The 18,430-nt window shown below is 39.9% G+C and overlaps 1 protein-coding gene across 19 annotated transcripts in view; it reads left to right on the top strand.

Annotated features, from left to right (window-relative positions):
• Positions 1 to 18,430, top strand: part of ptprt (protein tyrosine phosphatase receptor type T) — a 397,778-nt gene that overhangs the window by 292,442 nt on the left and 86,906 nt on the right. For 13 of the 19 annotated variants that reach the window (XM_034201114.1, XM_034201107.1, XM_034201120.1 and 10 more), the window contains 3 exons: positions 12,160 to 12,314; positions 17,014 to 17,094; positions 17,764 to 17,799. In XM_034201114.1, the coding sequence (XP_034057005.1) occupies positions 12,160 to 12,314; positions 17,014 to 17,094; positions 17,764 to 17,799 (272 nt within the window). Of the gene's footprint in view, positions 1 to 1,018; positions 1,049 to 12,159; positions 12,315 to 17,013; positions 17,095 to 17,763; positions 17,800 to 18,430 lie in introns of all 19 variants that reach the window. The other 6 variants (XM_034201105.1, XM_034201119.1, XM_034201110.1 and 3 more) reach the window with 2 other exon arrangements.

Below are 18,430 nucleotides of genomic sequence, written 5' to 3'. Positions count from 1 at the left end.
CTAACATCAGCACACACCATGTTGAGTAAAGAGTTGTAGGCACTAACAGCAATACTGTCTGTGAAAGTGTATTTTAATAAAGTCATATTAAAACCCATTTTTGAACTAGGATGAATAATTTTCCAACCATCCATAACTAGATCTTTAGATTGGGTAGGTAAATAATACATAAATAAAACAAATTGATTACTGTGGGATTTTCTGGACTGAAGTATGTCCTGAAATAAACCTTGAAAACTACATGTTTATGGTAAGTAACTATTATTTGTTGACATTCTTTGAAATTATTAATGTATATAAAACGACATAAAGCATTTTAATACTGTCATGTTATATGTTTAATTTATATAATATCATTTAAATGATATTACTCAACATAGTGTGTGATAAAACTTTACATGAAGCACAAGATTAATGATGAAATTCAAGTCTATGTTTTCATCTCTTAAAAGCCAATCTCCTTTGAAAATAGTGTACTTTGTGGGTAAGGGACATTTCACAAGCTAAAGGGCTCCTAATGAACCCATAATTCATTGAATTGAGTGCTGACCACATCAGCTGATGTATAGTGGAACAACTGTAACATCTTCCATAGATGGCCTCCAAATGGCCTTTCTCTTCAAACGAGGAAGTAGACTTAATACATACAGACATATTGACCCTCTGGCAGCAAAGAAAAACTCAGCATGGCCAGACAACTAAAAAGAGATACTGTCAAACTGTTGGTTGGACAGGCAACCACTCAGCGTCTGTAAAAGCTTTAGTCCAGGGAGGGGAGGGTGAAAGACAGCAAACTATTTTCATATGAGGACACATAAAACGATCTGTAGAATCAGCCGTTAGATAGACAGGTTTGAACAGTTGGATAAGAAGACAAACTGAAACATTGGGAAAAAACATGTAATGTCAACGAGTCAAAAACAATTCTTCATTCAGACCATGAACTAATCCAATGTGTTTGTCCTTCTTCTGGGTTTTGCTCTGTTGTCATCATCGGCCTCACCTCACCATGCTTCAGAAGACATGCTTATTCCTACTCTTATTACCTGTAAGTAGATATTTCACATCAGGAATAATTCCTTTTTCAACCCATAATGTGTTCCTTATGACAAGCTTTTGATTTTTGTTATGATTCTGTCTTGTTTTCTTGCATCCTGTTAGAATTTAACCCCATGAATTTGAGGATATACATTGTTTCACTCAAAATAATCAGAAACCTTCTTGACAATATGCTAAAAAAAGAACTTCCTCTGGCCAAAATGGAACCCATATTCCACCTGTTTATTTAGCCAGTCAACAACATGTACACTGCATTGTGAAAGGTCTGCAGGACAAACTTGCCTGGTAGAAAAACAGGACACCCTGCAGGCACACAACTTCATTGGGCAGGTGGCTATAAATAATAACTCTTAAAGAATATATTATTATATGTCTATACTTGTGTTTAAAATCAGTTTCATAGTCTTTAGTAGATTCAGCCTTACAATAAGGCAATAAAGCTATTATCAGCTGTGAAAGTTGGACTCAAACTCAACTTTACTCGAGTTCAAACCTCAAAAATCCCCTAAAAAGCTGTGACAATTCCTTAAGTACTTCCTTAAATAACATTTTATTTTCCCAAACTTTATTTTCATTCGAAGACTAGAAACAGATCACTGTATGTACAAAGTTAGACAGATATGTAGTACCAAAACATTTTGAAAAAAACCAAAAGACTTCTGTATTGAAGGGTCTGGCTAACTGAAGGCTAATGGGCTTTCTGTATGAATGTTGAATGCACTTACTGTAAGTCGCTTTAATGTAATGGAGCTCCTTACTTTAAAGGGCTTTGCTTATAAAGTTTAGAAACCATATAACAAGCTACTGGTTAGCTTTAAACACTTTCCTCATTATCCGGCTGTGCTTTAACACAATTATACACAACCAATATTAGTGGCAGAACACTTCTATTGGAGGAGTTGCTGAGTCATTTCCTTAAGTTTAGTTACCTAAATGCTAACTTAAGGGTGTTCAGCTTTCTGCATCTTTGTTAACGTTTGTGATACTTTTCAGACATCATTGTTGGTCTGGTAGTTATCAGGACACTCGTGATTAACTACAGCGTTAGTTTGGTGCTGAGAGGGTGACTTCAGTCAGACTTCATCTGCATTGTTTGCACGCCCCTTCTCTTAGAGTGTCTCACCCTAAAAGGTCAATGTAATTCACTGTTATCTTCTCCAGCCATTTCCTGCTTATTAACCAATTATAATGAGGCACTGTTATAGCTGTCCGTTCATACATGCACAACACACACACACACACACACACACACACACACACACACACACACACACACACACACACACACACACACACACACACACACACACACACACACACACACACACACACACACACACACGCGCATGCATGCACTCTGTTGCCCCGAGCTCACCTACAAATCCCTGCTTCTCCAGCTGTCTTCAAAGCATCTGAAAATGTCCTCCAAATGTGCAGCAGAGTCCTAACCGAGCGGAACATTCATCATATTCCACTTCTTCTTAAAACAGCCGCCCTGAGGCTGGCTCACCCAACCAGAAATGACTTCTTTACACTGAGAAACTGACACAATTAGGAAGGTGCCAGCCATGTATGTGGGTTGCAGATTTGTGACACTCGTTAATGTGTTTATGCTAAAAAAAAAATAGAATACACATTGCCATATTGACAATGCCAAAATATACACACTTCAAGCAAAGTTTTGTGCGAACACACAGCTCACAGATGATATAACTTGTTTTACTTTTTTTTTGGGAAACATGTTTTTTGTCCCACTCTTGCTTTGTAGATCCCGAGGACCCTCATCAAAAATGTTTATTTTCGGGACTGAATATTGGTCTTTGTATCAATATCAGATTTGTTTTAATCTATTTATGTTGCGCTTAAATATCAATATTCATACCACCCTCAAACATTGACTTTTGTTTGGTTTGTGGTTCCTGAATTAATGAACACAATCATATCAAAGACAAGGTTACGAAGTGTGTAACAGCATAAACAAAACACTCACATATTTAAAGACAGGGACACAACAACATATTTGTGTATAATAACAACAATGATTGACAAGGCCGGAAAAAGAAATGAGCAGTGTTCTTGTTTTTCTTTTTAAACACCTGATGTAAAAATCACACACACACTCACACACACACACACACACACACACACACACACACACACACACACACACACACACACACACACACACACACAGCAATAGCCTAAAGATGTTTACTGTTAGATGAGAGAGGGATTTAAAGTTTTACAAGACTCCTGATGTGTTGGTGTGGGGCTGTATCTGCTCTCTCTCATCCCTCTCTATTCCTCCATCTCCCTCCCTTGCTGGGTCTGCCTGTAAATCCTGTGATATATAGATGAAAGTGTATTTTGGCTGGGCCTGCAGCCTCCTCTGGAGCGCCGCTGTCCTCCTGAAGTGACGGCCTGTCTGTCTGAGCCGGCTGGGGATGGCTTGAGCTATCAGTCTGCCAACCCACTGGCTGAGGCCATCCTCGCCATGATACGCCGGTTCTGTCAATCCCTCCACAAGTGAAGCAAATGCTGTTTCCTTGTTTGATTTCACGCCTTAAGGTGGCCCCTGATAACTCACGAGACTTCTGCTCAAATGCAATGCCCTCTGCATGCACCACTTTCCACGAAAATAACAAAACATGTTGCATTTGATTTTGATATACTTTATTAATCCCTCGTGGGAAAATTGTTTCTCTGCATTTGACCCATCCTAGTGTTAGGAGCAGTGTGCTGCCATTTTGAACGGCGCCCGGGGAGCAGTGTAGGGAACGGTGCCTTGCTCAGGGACACCTCGGTAGCACTTGGTCTTGCCGGGACTTGAACTGGTGACCTTCCAGTTGCCAAGCCAAGTCCCTATCGACTTCGCCACCTCCGCCCCAAAATGGTCCATTATTTTAGCTATACAGATACAATTTGTAGCTACATATACAGACAACACCATTTTAACACAAAATAAATCCCCTAAATGAAAGCATTTCATAACTTAACGTGCAACACACATATAATGCCAGAAGCCTATTCTTCAAATGTAAAAAATTGCTTGAATATTTGAACTGTTTAATTTCTTAGTAAAACTACAGAAGCACAATTTTACTTTTTGGGCTTTTACCTTTACCTTTTGCTATTATCCCACCCATTGCCTGAAACGCCTCCATTGGACTCTTTGTTTACTTCTGTAACATAGTGACATCACTATGTAACACTAACGCTTCTATTGGCGCTACAACACATTAGGCGCTTTTACCCGTACTTTTCCTGTTTAGTTCCGTTAGTGCTTGGAATTTTGCATTCACACCAAAGAGAGAACTTAGTTCAGATAACTTTTACCCCCATTTTTAGTGCCTGCTAGAGAGGTGGTACTATCCTGGGGAGAAAAAGTACCATTTTCGATTGGCTGGGCAAATTGAAACCACGCCCCGTAAAACTCTCCGCATTATTAGCATTAGCCCCGCTCACCAACGGAGAGAGAATAACTTATGGCAACACAAAAAAACATGGGAGCGGTGGAGATGAGGAGGTGTGGTCGTTCTGGCGATTTACTCGGAAGGCTTCAGTAGAAGCTGCTGGGAGTCCCAGCAGCTTCTACTGAAGCCAGTCCCCAACTCCGGGGACTTCCGGCCGGGGACTTCAGGTGGCAGTATACGCCGTGAAGTGGTTTGCGGCCTGCCAGTAAACCCAAAGCAGAAGAAGAAGTGACGTCAGCGGCTTCATTTACGTAATCTTCCCTCAGGGAACTTATTCCGGTGTGAACGCGATCGGCTCTTAGTTCCATGGGGGTACTAAGTGCTGGGAACTAAGTGCTGGGAACTAAGTGCTGGGAACTAAGTACAGCAAAGTACTTGGTGTGAAAGCGGCTAATGATTTGATATGCCAAGGGACGGGACATTTACAACACTTATCTAAGCGGTTAAACAATCACAACAGAGCCGTCAAGCTGACCAGTCAGAGCAAGGCAAGTGTATTTATATAGCACCTTTCAACACAAGGCAATTCAAGGTGCTTTACAAAAATGAAAGACATTCAGACAAAGGCATTTAAAAACAGTAAAATATAATAAAAGAAACATTAAAAGAAAAAATACATGAATAAAAAGTTACATTGCAGTCTAAGATATGAATAGTTCACACAGAAGTTCCACTTTACTGATGAACACAACGGCTCAATTTCAATTAAAAGCAGCGACAAAAATAAAAGTTTTCAGCCTGGATTTAAAAGTAGTCAGAGTTGCAGCGGACCTGCAGGTTTCTGGGAGTTTGTTCCAGATATTTGGAGCATAATAACTGAACGCTGCTTCTCCATGTTTAGTTCTGACTCTGGGGACAGAAAGCTGACCAGTCCCTGAAGACCTGAGAGATCTGGATGGTTCATAATTTAGCAGGAGGTCAGAAATGTATTTTGGGCCTAAACCATTCAGTGCTTTATAAACCAGCAGCAGTATTTTGAAATCTATTCTTTGACACACAGGAAGCCAGTGTAAAGACTTCAGAACAGGAGTGATGTGATCCACTTTCTTAGTGTTAGTGAGGACTCGAGCAGCAGCGTTCTGAATCAGCTGCAGCTTCCTAATAGATTTTTTAGTGAGACTTGCAAAGACACCATTACAGTAGTCGAGTCTACTGAAGATAAAAGCATGGACACGTTTTTCCAAATCCTGCTGTGACATGAGCAGACTGGACTCTGGTTTCAGACAGAGGGTGAAAAGAGGTTTGAGAAAAATAAAGAGCTTTTTGAACATTAAAGCATGGAGACATGTCCCAGTAGAGACACTAGTACATACTGATATAAAACTCAAAATGAGTACAATGGGGCCTCTTTAAAAGGCCGCAAACATGAACAAATCTCAAATTGAATGACAGTGACAGACGCTTTAACAGTATATAGACAATTGCAAACATTGAAAACAAATGTCTGTATATTTTACAGAAAAAAAGACTTGATTGGTAGCACCAAGATTCACAAAACTGCATTATTTAAATATTATAAATACTGAAAGATATGGATATCCATCGTGTGGGAAATGAACCCTACAAGTGCTCATAGCACCTAATGTATCAAATGAACAATAATTAAAAAGCAGTCATTTGCTCATGATTACTAAATGTACTACAGATTCGCCTCACTCACTCTATCGTCTCATCTCGTGTCTCAGCCATCAAATGAAGCTCTGGGCCCCCCTCCCCCACCTTAACAAAATCAACTGAATCTGCCACGCGTCGCTCATTACCGGCAGATCAGAGAGCCTGCAATTATCATCGCCGGGGGGGCCAAGTAGTCCATGATTATCTAACCTCAGTGCTTAATGAACTGCTGACATGACATTCATTAAAGAAGGATTACGTTGCACTCATTGCCACTTACAATATGCATGGAATTTGTCATTTAAATGAGTCCATTAACGAGATGAATGTGTGATAGGTAAAGGTGGAGAGAAGGAATGGGGGAGGGGTGGAGAAAGCATTTCCTTTATCACAATTCTATCTGTTGCTTTTCTGACTCCTCTCCTTTCACCTGCTTCTCTGCGTTGTTTGTCACTTCACCCTTTTCTCTTTTCTGCATGCTCTCTCCATCTCTTCATCTTTTAGATTTGGCTTTCTTTTCTTTGCTCACCTACTCTGCCTCGTCTCCTGCCCACTTTCTGTCAAAGTGCAGTCAGATAGCCAGGAATAGGCCACTCTAAGCTCCAATCACACGGGAGCTGTTGAGGCACTGTCACCTGTAAATTGGTGAGGTGGTTGAACCGGGGTTGATGGAGGGAAATTATTATGGGCGACACTTTACCAGGGCCATGCTTCCTTTTCCGTCTTGCACTTTTCTTTCTTTCTAACACTCCCTCTCGTTCCTATGGTTATTTTTTCCGCCCTCATCACCTTGTTTATTCTTCAAACTTTTCATTTGCTTCCTTTAAAGGATGCTAGTATATCTAATTCATAATAATAATACATTTCATTTTAAAGCGCTTTTTCAGGTGCTCAAAGACGCTTTAAAGTGGTGATAAAACGAGATGAAATATAATACAAAATTATTAAAACAGCAACACATATTATAGTAGAATAAAAAATATATATATTAAAACAGCAACACAACATAATTCTCAAATTAAAAGCCAGTCTGAAGAGGTGCTGATGGATTGATTAATGTTTCATTTATTTCTCTACTTTATTTTGTCCTCGTTTCACTTCCTTCTTCCTTGATCAATAATCCCTCTTTCATTTATATGTATTTGTTTCTTGGCTGGATTGCTTGTAAAAGTACAACTCATGTTCTGATCCCAGACCCACTTAATGGACACACACATTGATGTTTTATCCCTAAACTGCAGAGGTCCTCATGTCGTGATTGTGTAGACGAAATTATGTCTCCCAATAGTGATACATACCAAAACACGCAGACACACACAAAGTACAATGACAGTGACACCCTTTTATTTTTGTGTTTCTGCATATTGCTTTACCTCACACAAATATCATTGCAAGTAAAAGTGCCTATCATTCTTTACAGATATTGACCTCCCTTTTATTGCTTTTTGACCCGTAGAGGGCTCTACAAATGCAAATCCTAGAGAAGCACATTCCCCAAAACCAACACAAAAAGATCATAGATAATAAATCGCACAGCAAGCGCAGGTGATCACGTGGACTCATATTATTCTTGTGTGTAAAGGCACCCAGCATGCACACACAGACACACGCAAAGATGGCCGCCAGCCCAGTCTCCATAGGATTTCTGTTCGCATTGGATGATTCTGCAGCCTTGATTTACATCCAACGCAAACGTGTAGTGCCGAGCGGGCAGTAATGTTCCTTTTTATGTAGAGGAACAAAAACTAATAATTTGCCGGCGGATTTGGAGGAGGATGCATGTTTGATTATTTTTGCAAGAGTGTTCAAAATAAGTACACTTCACAGAAATGATCTTCTGTGTGTTTGTTTAAAGATTGACATAGATTTGAGAACTGAGTCATATGACCATTGTTGGAGATTTTTTTTATTTAAATACATAGATTTTCCTTTTCTTTATTTAAAAAACCATACTGTTTGACTCAACCTCAAAGTATTTCATGACATATTTGAGACTTGATTAGTTATTGTAGGGATGATATGAGTAATGCTTTGAATTAAAGAAGTGTTTTCCTATTTGCCTTTTGTAGCGACTGTGCAGGATGGAGCAGTTTTTTAAGCAGGCGTATAAGGCGGCTTCGTGATAGTTCGGAGAGAAACACACCAACTCACTGGCCAGTTTGCACCAATGGCCAAGTACAACATACACTAACACACACACACACACACACACACACACACACACACACACACACACACACACACACACACACACACACAAAACTGCAGGTTCAGCACACGCAGTAAGCAGCCTTCATGAGATCAAGTGTTTGCTCACAGAAACAAGTACACACAAACACTTGCCTGCCTTATCGCAAATGCTTATGCAAACACACACACACACACACTTACAGCCCACTGTATGCCATTCGTGACTGGATATCAGACACTTCAAGTAGGTAGAAGATTGTGTTGGTGGGTAATGGAGGAGGTTTTCTGTTGACTTCTGAAAAGAGATCAGGATGTTGTTCATATGACTCATCTTGAAATAAATCTGAAAAGGATTCCTACTGATACATATTTAGGGATGGTATCTGTTGTTCATTCGCAAAGCACAGCAGGCAGTACACATGGCTTGCACACTCTGTGAGAAACTTGTGTTGCTATGTTTTGGTAGTTTGTGGCAGTGCAGTATTATTAGATCTCTGTTTAGTGTTTTGTTGCTAAACACTTGAGAAGGCAAATCAGTTTTCTGATCAGTAAACGTTTAAATTGTAGCTGGAAGTAAACTAAGCCTTAAAAAGTTAAATAAAAGACATTCCACCAATCCTAACACGAATACAACTCTAACAACTTTTTGAAATGAGTGGAAGGTTTAGAGACATTGGTCTATTAAAGAAAAGCTTTACCTAAATGTGAAGCTTTGGCTGGTCATCATCATCAAGTGAAATTGATAGTCTTGGTTTTGTAATAGATATGTAAGCCAAACTTGTGTTTTCCAACTTAGCGTATTTTCCCACAAATATGTCCATTGTGATTCTATGAGTTTTGCTTTCAGTTGAAGTGAATCTGGGTAAACAAGGACTCATGCTAAATGAAGCATATTGGGGCAAACTAAGGCCCCGTCCACACGGAGACGAAACGCGTGTTATCCGCTATAGTTCTTTATCCACACGAGGCCGTAACGGAACCGCGGAAATGAAGCCCTCAAACGATAGTGCTTCCCAAAGTGGGAAGGTCTGGTAACGTAACGCTTGCGGGGCCGTGTGTACGCCCTAAACGATCATAGCCCCGCCTCTCCCCTCCTCTCCTGCTCAGCCCCGCGTCATTGCTGATGCGTTTCGCAAAAACAACAATGGCGGATCACAGGGTTGCTTTCGTGCTCCAGACGCTACTGACCATGCTACAGATGTTAGTGCAAAATCTACAGCTCCTCTACCACAACCATCAGCAACAAGTGGACATGGAGAACTACATGAGCTACATGTTGCTAAATCCACCGCGGAGAATAACCAGAAGGGCAACCATGCTTGGGGGATCTTATTCGTTGCTTTTGGTGTATTTTGTGGCGGAAGTACAGCGCCACTTACAGGCCCGGCGTATGTACTACAGCGGGTCGAGGGTCTCGTGTGGACGGACACGTTTCTTGTCCCGATTCCGTGTGGACGGAAAACTTTTTTGATATAGACCTTGGTTCGTTTTCGCTTTCATCTCCGTGTCGACGGGGCCTAAGAAAGACTCCCATGGCATTTAAATTAATAATAATCCCATGGAACGGCCATTATGGGTAGCTGCACAGTGTTCTACATTTGTGTCAGATTGCTGGCTTCAAACTCAACTCCAATTGTAATATCAGATCATAGTTGGTAAAGGAACATGTGTAAAAAGGATGTTTCAAAGGTGGGTCACACATATTGTAGTTCCTTAAATAAAAATAGCTTTGTTTCTGTTGTAAGTTATTGGGAAAATAAGATTCATTCATTACTTTTATTTTAAAAGCCAATGTTTTATTTGTATTTCAAATGACAATACGTTAAAGTATATCATATTATTTACCATTTTCTGCAAATCCAGTGCCATATTTATTATCCTTTTTAATTTAAATGAATTGCCCCAAAAATATTTTTGCATGACACCCAAGCAGTGTGCTTTGAAATTGTTTGGGGTTATGGACTATCTACTCCAGTGACTTTAATTGAGATTTAGGTTTTCTTCACTGTACTCCCATGACAGCTGGTTAAGAACATGCTGACTTCTAAACCAATCCATTGATAATGCCAATGTAAAATGTACAATGTGAATAATAAGCAATTGTCAAAGCAGAAACTTGTAACAATATTGTTCCAAGGTTTTATAGTATACCTGTTACATTTTATTTTTGTTTGCATTTGAGATGTGAAATTAAAATGTCCTTTTCTCTGCATCATTCTTTCTGAATTGAAAAATAAAACCAGATATCTGGACACACACTTGTGTAGAACACACAAGATAAAGATCTACACTGAATGCTCACTGTGCTGGTAAATAACCTTATGGCTCAGAAAGCATGCAGGAAGTGCCTAACCTGGTCCTCCTCCCCAATTAAAATGATTGAGCCTCAGAAAGACTAAAGTCAAAGGAGTGTTTTGGTGGTCCTACTCATCGTTAAAAATAGCAGTTCGTTCAGTATGCAGTCAATGACAGAATTACACTTTTAAAATAAGACTCACTTATTATCACTTCCAGTATGTTCAGGCTCATAGAACATTTCTGACTTCTGGAGGTACTTGTTCAGAAAATGCGTACAGGACAAGACTGTAAAAATCTGTTTATGGTGGTACTTCTGCCACTTCTGGTGAATCTACTAGTCGATGTCAGATTGTAATGGCTTGCTGTCACTTGTTCGCAATCTGGTGCCTCAGTGAACTTAAAACTGAAGGTTCAGGTACAACTAAAAAATAACTATTAAATTGCCAACAGATGGGAGTTATGACACTCACACAGACAGTGAATGGAAGAGAAAAAATGTGTGGTTATGCTTATTAATCAGCATTCAATCCTATAAAAATATGATCTGCATTTGATTCCAATGCAGGAGATCTGTAGATAGTGACTGTTTAATGTTGGAAGGGTGTTTAAATTCCAAAAGGCAAGATATCGGAAAGCTTTTTCTTTTATACTACTTAAATTGCAACTTCAGGACAACACCACAACAATGCTGGAAGAACCCTGATGGTGCGTTCACACCGGCCGTAAAGGGAAGATTCACATACAATTAGCATACTTTTCATTTCATTGTAAAACATTTTTCAAAATGATGCCAACAAATCTCCACTGATTAGTAAAAACCATGAATGAATGCTTTGGATAGTGTGTCCAATAGACTGCTGTAGGCAGAACACTTTTATAATGTATGTGTTCTGAATGGAGATCACATCAATAACACAAGATGTTTTGTTTCTAGTTAAAGATAATTCATGTCAGGCACATTTCTAACTCTTCTAAAAATCGAACTCTTGCTGTGTCATTTGCGAAAATGAAACTTTGCGTCGAGTGTGAACGCACCTTAACCCCTAACCCTAAAACAAAAGGTCTTCTTAAATGTTGCTGTCTTTGTTAAATGCATTCTAACCATAGCCTTAAATGTCTAAAATTCCTAATATCATTTGTTCATATCATGATTATACAGCTTCTAATACTGTCAACAAGTTGCACTCTGTTGTGGGTCACCACAACAATGTTTAAGAACTTTTGAATATCGCAATGCATAACAAATGTTCATCCTCATGTGGCCATATTGACATTTGTGTGTTCAAATCACTGCATGTTTAGATCAAATAAACTGTCCTCTGCTTGCGGTTCTCACAATAAATGATTTCCTTGACAGTATTTCTGATCTGGTGATGTATGTGTGTTTGTATACCTGTGAACGTGTTCAGGTTCTGCATGTGGATTCCACACTTGTCATGCATGTCTGTTTGTGTAAACAAACCCGTTTGTATGTCATTGTGTGTATGCTTGTTACAGTAACGTGTATTTGTTCATAAAACTGTAGGAAGTTGGCAAAGAAGCAGAAAGAGACGGCCAGCAGCTCCACCCAGCAGAGGGAGATGGGCCCGGTCACCACGGCTGATAAGAGCACCACCAAGGTCAGCACGCTGCACAAAGACGACCCCTTCTCCACCTCCAACCAGGACCTCAATGGCTTCAGTGAGTCAAATCCTCTGTGCTTCTGACCTCAATTTGCATCCTACATTTGGAGAATCTTCAGAGAATATATGTTACCAGAAAGTCAAATAATAATTAAAAAACGTAGCCTAAATACATGTCTTTAATTTAATCTTTGTTTCAAATTGTAATAACGTTTATTTTCCCTTCTAGAAAATATGCATATACTAGTCTCTGTGCCATTAATTATTTTGTCAGATTAATTTATTCAAACAGTGGACTTTTTTTCATAATAAAACTCTCCATATGTTCCTTTTTTAGTAATATCAGCAGTATGTTGTGCTGCTTCACTAGCCTCCATCTTACTTAGTGCTGCTGTAATCATTTCCCCTCAACCCTAAACGTTTACTTTTCTGCCTCAAACACATGCAAGAACATGTGTGCATATTGCATTGGGACTTTCTCCAATCCATCAATGTGACTTCAACGGCAATCTTATGAAAGTCGTTGTGCATTTGCACGGTTATGTGTGTGTGTGTGTTCTGTGTGTGTGTGTGTGTGTGTGTGTGTGTGTGTGTGTGTGTGTGTGGTGTGTGTGTGTGTGTGTGTGTGTGTGTGTGTGTGTGTGTGTGTGTGTGTTCATGGTAATTGACAGGGCCCCTCAGAAGGACATTTTCTTCTCCTGAAAATGTCATGCTGGCCTTTTGGGAGTGCTTGGCCGTTGAAAAGCAGGAGTGCTGGAGAGGGACTAAGTAGCAGGCTAATGTCGCCCATAATTGCCTGCTCTCTTCTTCCTACTGTCCGCACTGCAACTCTCACGTAGAATAATGTTTTTGCATTTAAAACACTTAGAGAGGACTGCTTTTTTCTCGACCATAAATGTACCATAAAGCTTTGACATTGGTTTAAAGAGCACTATTGTACTTTTTGCAGGGTTTTCCCTTTCCTGTAGTGTCATATTTGAGTGGATTTAGTGCATGTAAATGTTCTGCAGAGGCTAACAGTTCCCTGCAGAGGGAGTTTCACACACACCCCCCCTGCCTGAAACGCCTCCATTGGACTCCTTTGTTTACTTCCATAACATAGTCACATCACTATGCAACATTCAAGCTTCTATTGGCTAGCACTCGAACACTTTGTAATGTGATAGGCTAAGGGGCGGGATATCTCTAAGGGGTTGACCAATCAAAACAGACTGGGCTCTAGTTTCAGACAGAGGGTGAACAATAAAGTAAAAAAGAAAGCACTGTTTGAACATTAAGGCATCTTTGGTAACATGTCACAGTAAAAGCACAATATACAAACATGAACCTGTAAATTAGCAGAATAAGTCCTTTGTAAAATAAACTTGATTGGGCAATAGCATCATTAAGAAAATAAGCTTATTTTCTTCTTGACCTTGGTTGCTTCATTAAGTTTTTAGTTTTTGTATTAGTATTCCTACAACTAAACCTAGCTATGCTTTTGCTGAGTTAATGAACACAGTTTCCGTGTTTGAAGAATTTAGAAAAGAAGAGGTACATCTCTCCTGGGAACTGAATATATGATGAAGTAATGGCTATTTTATAAGTCATGGATTTTGTGCTTCCAGGCACAGTTGACTGGTCCTTGCCTCGGGCCAAATATAGTTTTGGCATTCAAATAAGTCTTCTTTATTTAAGGCATATGTGAATGAAGTTCGGACTTGACAGACTTTCCTCTTATTTATCATCCTTGGAGGAAAGTAAAGAGTATGTCTTGGCAAATGCGACACAAACCAGAGGGAGATTGTATTGTATTATCAATCCAATGAAACTATATGGATAGACTATGAAAGATATATTTGTTGTGACTTTCTACACCTTGTTGTTAGGATCCATGGCAATTAACTGTTTGGTTCATCAGAGCTGGTGCCATGAAATAGTCTTCCTCTAACTGCGTCCCTTTCACTGTTGGTAGTGTTATCACACACACATTTGAAAAAGGGAAAGAAACAAAGGACACACACATGCGTCACTGATCCAGGCTCAGTCCTAATGAGACGGAGAAAAAACGCTGACGATGGGTAGGGGACCCAATAATATTTCCGCGGATGGACCCTCGCAGGGCAAATAACCTTTTTGTGTTATTGCATTCTCACCCAGCCACCAGTTATCTTCACAGGACATTGCTGTCAAAGCAGTTTTCTTTTGGTATGCAGGAACACTCCTCACTGTATTAAAGTTGAGCTTCTTTTTGAGGCGCGTTAGCATACAGTGCTGGTACGCATTAGACGAGGGGCATTTTGTAACGGAAGAGGAGAAAATATTTTCCGGGGTATTTGGAGAGGTGATGGGGAAGAAAGAGAGATGACAAGAAGATAGAACCTAAATGGTCTGCTAGGGGGGAAATCGTGCCAGGAAACAGTCGAGCAAATAGAATATGAATTAGGCAAAAAGGCACCTGTATGGAGGAATCATCAGGAAATTACCATCACACTTATTATTAAGAGCATTAGTGAAATGACAAACACTGGATGAGGCCTTTATACTGCCATTTTACACAACATGTGCTATATTATTTATATATAGTCAGACATTTTACAGTTACTGGTGAGCACATTTATTCAATTATATTAAGAGGCCTTATTATGCTTTTTGGGGATTTCCCTTTCCTGCAGTGTGTTATAGGTTGCTGTGCATAAATGCTCTGCAAAGACTCATATTACAAAGTTTCTTCCAGAGGGAGTTTCTCTCCAAAACCTTTTTTGCTCACATGCACTTATGGATGCTGCTCACTTACACATATGTTACATTAGTATCTCTCAAGCCATTCTCTTCATATTCTTTTAATGTGACAGCGAGACAAATAGATAACTTGAGTGTCACCTTAGCTGCCATTATTACAAGATGTTATAAGTGGCTCCTTCCAAAGACCCCTTGGGATATTGCTAATGCTTTTACAACTTTTCAACATCGAGCTAGAATGTTTTACAAACCATCATGCTAATTGATTTACAATTCTTCTATACTACTTGTTCGTTGAGTATGAGTTGGCTCTACTTAAACTGAGACAACAACACAAAAAAGCTTTTAAAACGTCATATCACGGGACGGAGAGGCGAGAAGGTGCATCTGAAGCAAGCTAAGGAGGTGACAAGAAGAGGGGATGGGGGGAGTGTGGGGGGGGGTTGAAACAATGCCAAAGAAACGCAGGGGCAGAAGAGGAGAGGCACATTGAGTATGAAGGGAGGCAGAGGAGAGGTTCCTTCAGTTGGAGAGTTTCCACTAATGGCCCCTGCTCGGACCGTCAGGTCTCTCAAACACACAAAACAAATACATTATGAACAAGAGTGAAAATACTGTATATGATGCCATGCATGATTACTAAATGGCTTCTTAAAGTGTATGGATACATGTCTTTACGTTTAGGTGAGCACACACACACACAGCAAAGCAACTAGCTGCAGGTAGTGTGTCGCTACATGTGTGTAAGCTAGCTCAGATAGTGTGGATTATTGAACAGCCTTACAGTAGGTAGCATATAATATGTCACAGTCAGTCTCCCAGCATTCCCCCTGGGTTTGATCTTATTGTGTGTGTGTGTGTGTGTGTGTGTGTATATCCTACCTTTCATTTATTTATAACCCCTGGCAGACCTGATGGTGATCCCTATGTATATGCATTAATGTATGGGCTCAGCTTTTTTACAACTCTTTCTATTATTGACTTTATTCCCACAGTGCAGCTTTGAACAGGCAGTAGCTATTCAATGCATGAAGCTAGCCGTCAAAGCCAAAAAAGTGCACCAAAATGAAAATCTAAACAATATCCCTCTAAAATGAAAACCCCAACCCTTTCATTACGCTAGATATTCTGGCCTATCAACATTTTAAAAGCACTATCTTTTGGCGGAGAGATTATGATTAATTAATGCCAAGTAGCACTGAGGCTTTTCTTAGGCTTAAGATTGACAATCACCTCACATATACGATAAACTTTGGTTTTGTCCCAAGTACTGACTACAAACTACTTTTCTCTCGGCAAGGAGTCATAATTCCATTGGTCCTCACTAGAAACACATAACAAATCCATTTTAAGTTTAAGTGAAGAGAGGCTACAGTAGGTAGTTCACTGCTCAATAAGTGCTGGCTAGCTGAGTTAGCAGGACAAATGCTATCATTGTTCCTCTCCATTGATTCAATCCATTTACTTTGAACGGCCATTCTTTATACCGGCCACAAAATCAGTCGTATTGACCAACATTGAGAGCATGTCATATTTGAGTGCATGCTCATTGAGACGGAACCACTTTTGTATTGCAAAATTCAATACGGTAGCATTGACGGTGCCATTAGTGTTATTGGATTGTTCCTCATTTAGTTGAATATGGATATTTCTTTGTGTATGTTTTCATTGTTAAACATGTCCTGTGATGATTGATTGTTGTTTCTTTTTAGATTCACTCACTGACCTATCCCTCTTCTATCTCTTTGGCCTTCTCCTTTTGTCCTGTATCCCCATTTGTACTTCACTTCCTGTCTCTGCTTTCATATATTCATCTCCACCTTACACTTCCCACTTACACTATTCCATTTTCTCCTCCTAATTCGTCCTCTTTTTCTGTTCTCCTCTCCATCTTCTCCTTCCTATTCTGTCACACACCTCCCCTTCCACTCCACTGCTCACTTCGCCACCTCCTGCTTCTCCCGTACATCCTCTTGTTTCCTCGTCCTCTTTCTCACCTTATCTTCACCTCTCTTCCCTTGTGTCTCCTTCTCCAGCCTCCCCCTCTCCCTGTTCATTCTCTGTGCAGGGAGGCAAGACACTGCAGAGCAAATCCCTGCTGAATTCCTACTACTCAGGTACACACTTAAACACGCACACAAACACACACACACATAATCTTTGAAGAGGCTTTGGGCAACGATTCAATGCCTGTGGAGTTTCATGCAGTTGGGATTTCATCTGCTCAAACTATCCCTATAAATGACTCCGGAGAAACTGACATACTGTATTTCTTCCAAGTTTCCTTTTTGGGTTGACCATATCATTGTTTGCATACATGTTAGGCAGTGGATACTAGCAGAACATGCCGTACAGCTTCTAAGTGTGTGACCTGTACCCAACTAACATGTTTTTTACAGTTACTTTGCACTTTGACACTTGTGAAAAAAGGTTAAAGGTGTTATGTTTAACACATATACGCATATTCAGGCTTCAAAGGCAATATTACAAACATTTTATTTATCAGGCAAGAGCTATTCACACAACAGTTTGATCAGATGACAATACCTGCTCACACCCAAACAAATATTATAATTGAATAAATAACAAAATACAAAACATAGTTAATAGGATCCCAAAACATTTCAAATAACGAGGTCGACATTCCAATACAATCAACAACCATAAACACATATGAAATGCAGGACAAACAGTATTCATTGTTCCATATAATCCCACTCTTTGTTAGTTTGCCCCAATCATTTCAATCAAAATAAATTGACTTTGATTTCATTTATTTTGTGCAGTGTCTAAAGAACCAGTTCCAGCCACAACTTCCATAGGTGAGTACAAACTGTTTTATAATTTTGACAAAGCATAGAAGCTGCAGTTAATACTTCTTAGTAAATACAGCTCTGACTTGTGTGTATCTTAGTGTGTATCTGTTAAAGTGCGTGCAAGCATGTGGAAGTGTGACCAACAAGTGAAGCAAAAGTTAACAAATGAACTGTCTTCCACACACAAGTATTCATATACGAGGTCAGAGACACACACACGTGCATATACACAACGTTTACACATGGGAAAAAAGAAATGTCAAAACCATTTTCCAGTTTCTTCTTTCTGTCTTTTTCTCTTCATTTCCCTCTCTCCCCTTCTGTTGGCCAGATTGGCCTCTTCTTTGCCAAGCAGATTGGCTGTGGCCCCTGCCAACGTGTGTGTGTGTGTGTGTGTGTGTGTGTGTGTGTGTGTGTGTGTGTGTGTGTGTGTGTGTGTGTGTGTGTGTGTGTGTGTGTGTGTGTGTGTGTGTGTGCGTGTGTGTGTGTGTGTGTGTGTGTGTGTGTGTGTTTGTGTGTGTGTGTGTGTTTGTGTGGGTGTATCTGTGTGTAAGCTTGAGTGTCTGGCCAGCCTTTACACGAGTAGACCATTTCACACACTCTTGACTCTCGCTCACACACACACACACACACACAC

Source organism: Gymnodraco acuticeps, unplaced genomic scaffold (assembly GCF_902827175.1).
Source record: "Gymnodraco acuticeps unplaced genomic scaffold, fGymAcu1.1, whole genome shotgun sequence".
In the NCBI taxonomy this organism is placed as follows: domain Eukaryota; kingdom Metazoa; phylum Chordata; class Actinopteri; order Perciformes; family Bathydraconidae; genus Gymnodraco; species Gymnodraco acuticeps.
The sequence above is the reverse complement of the archived record's forward strand: the minus strand, read 5'-3'. Positions and strand labels throughout refer to the sequence as shown.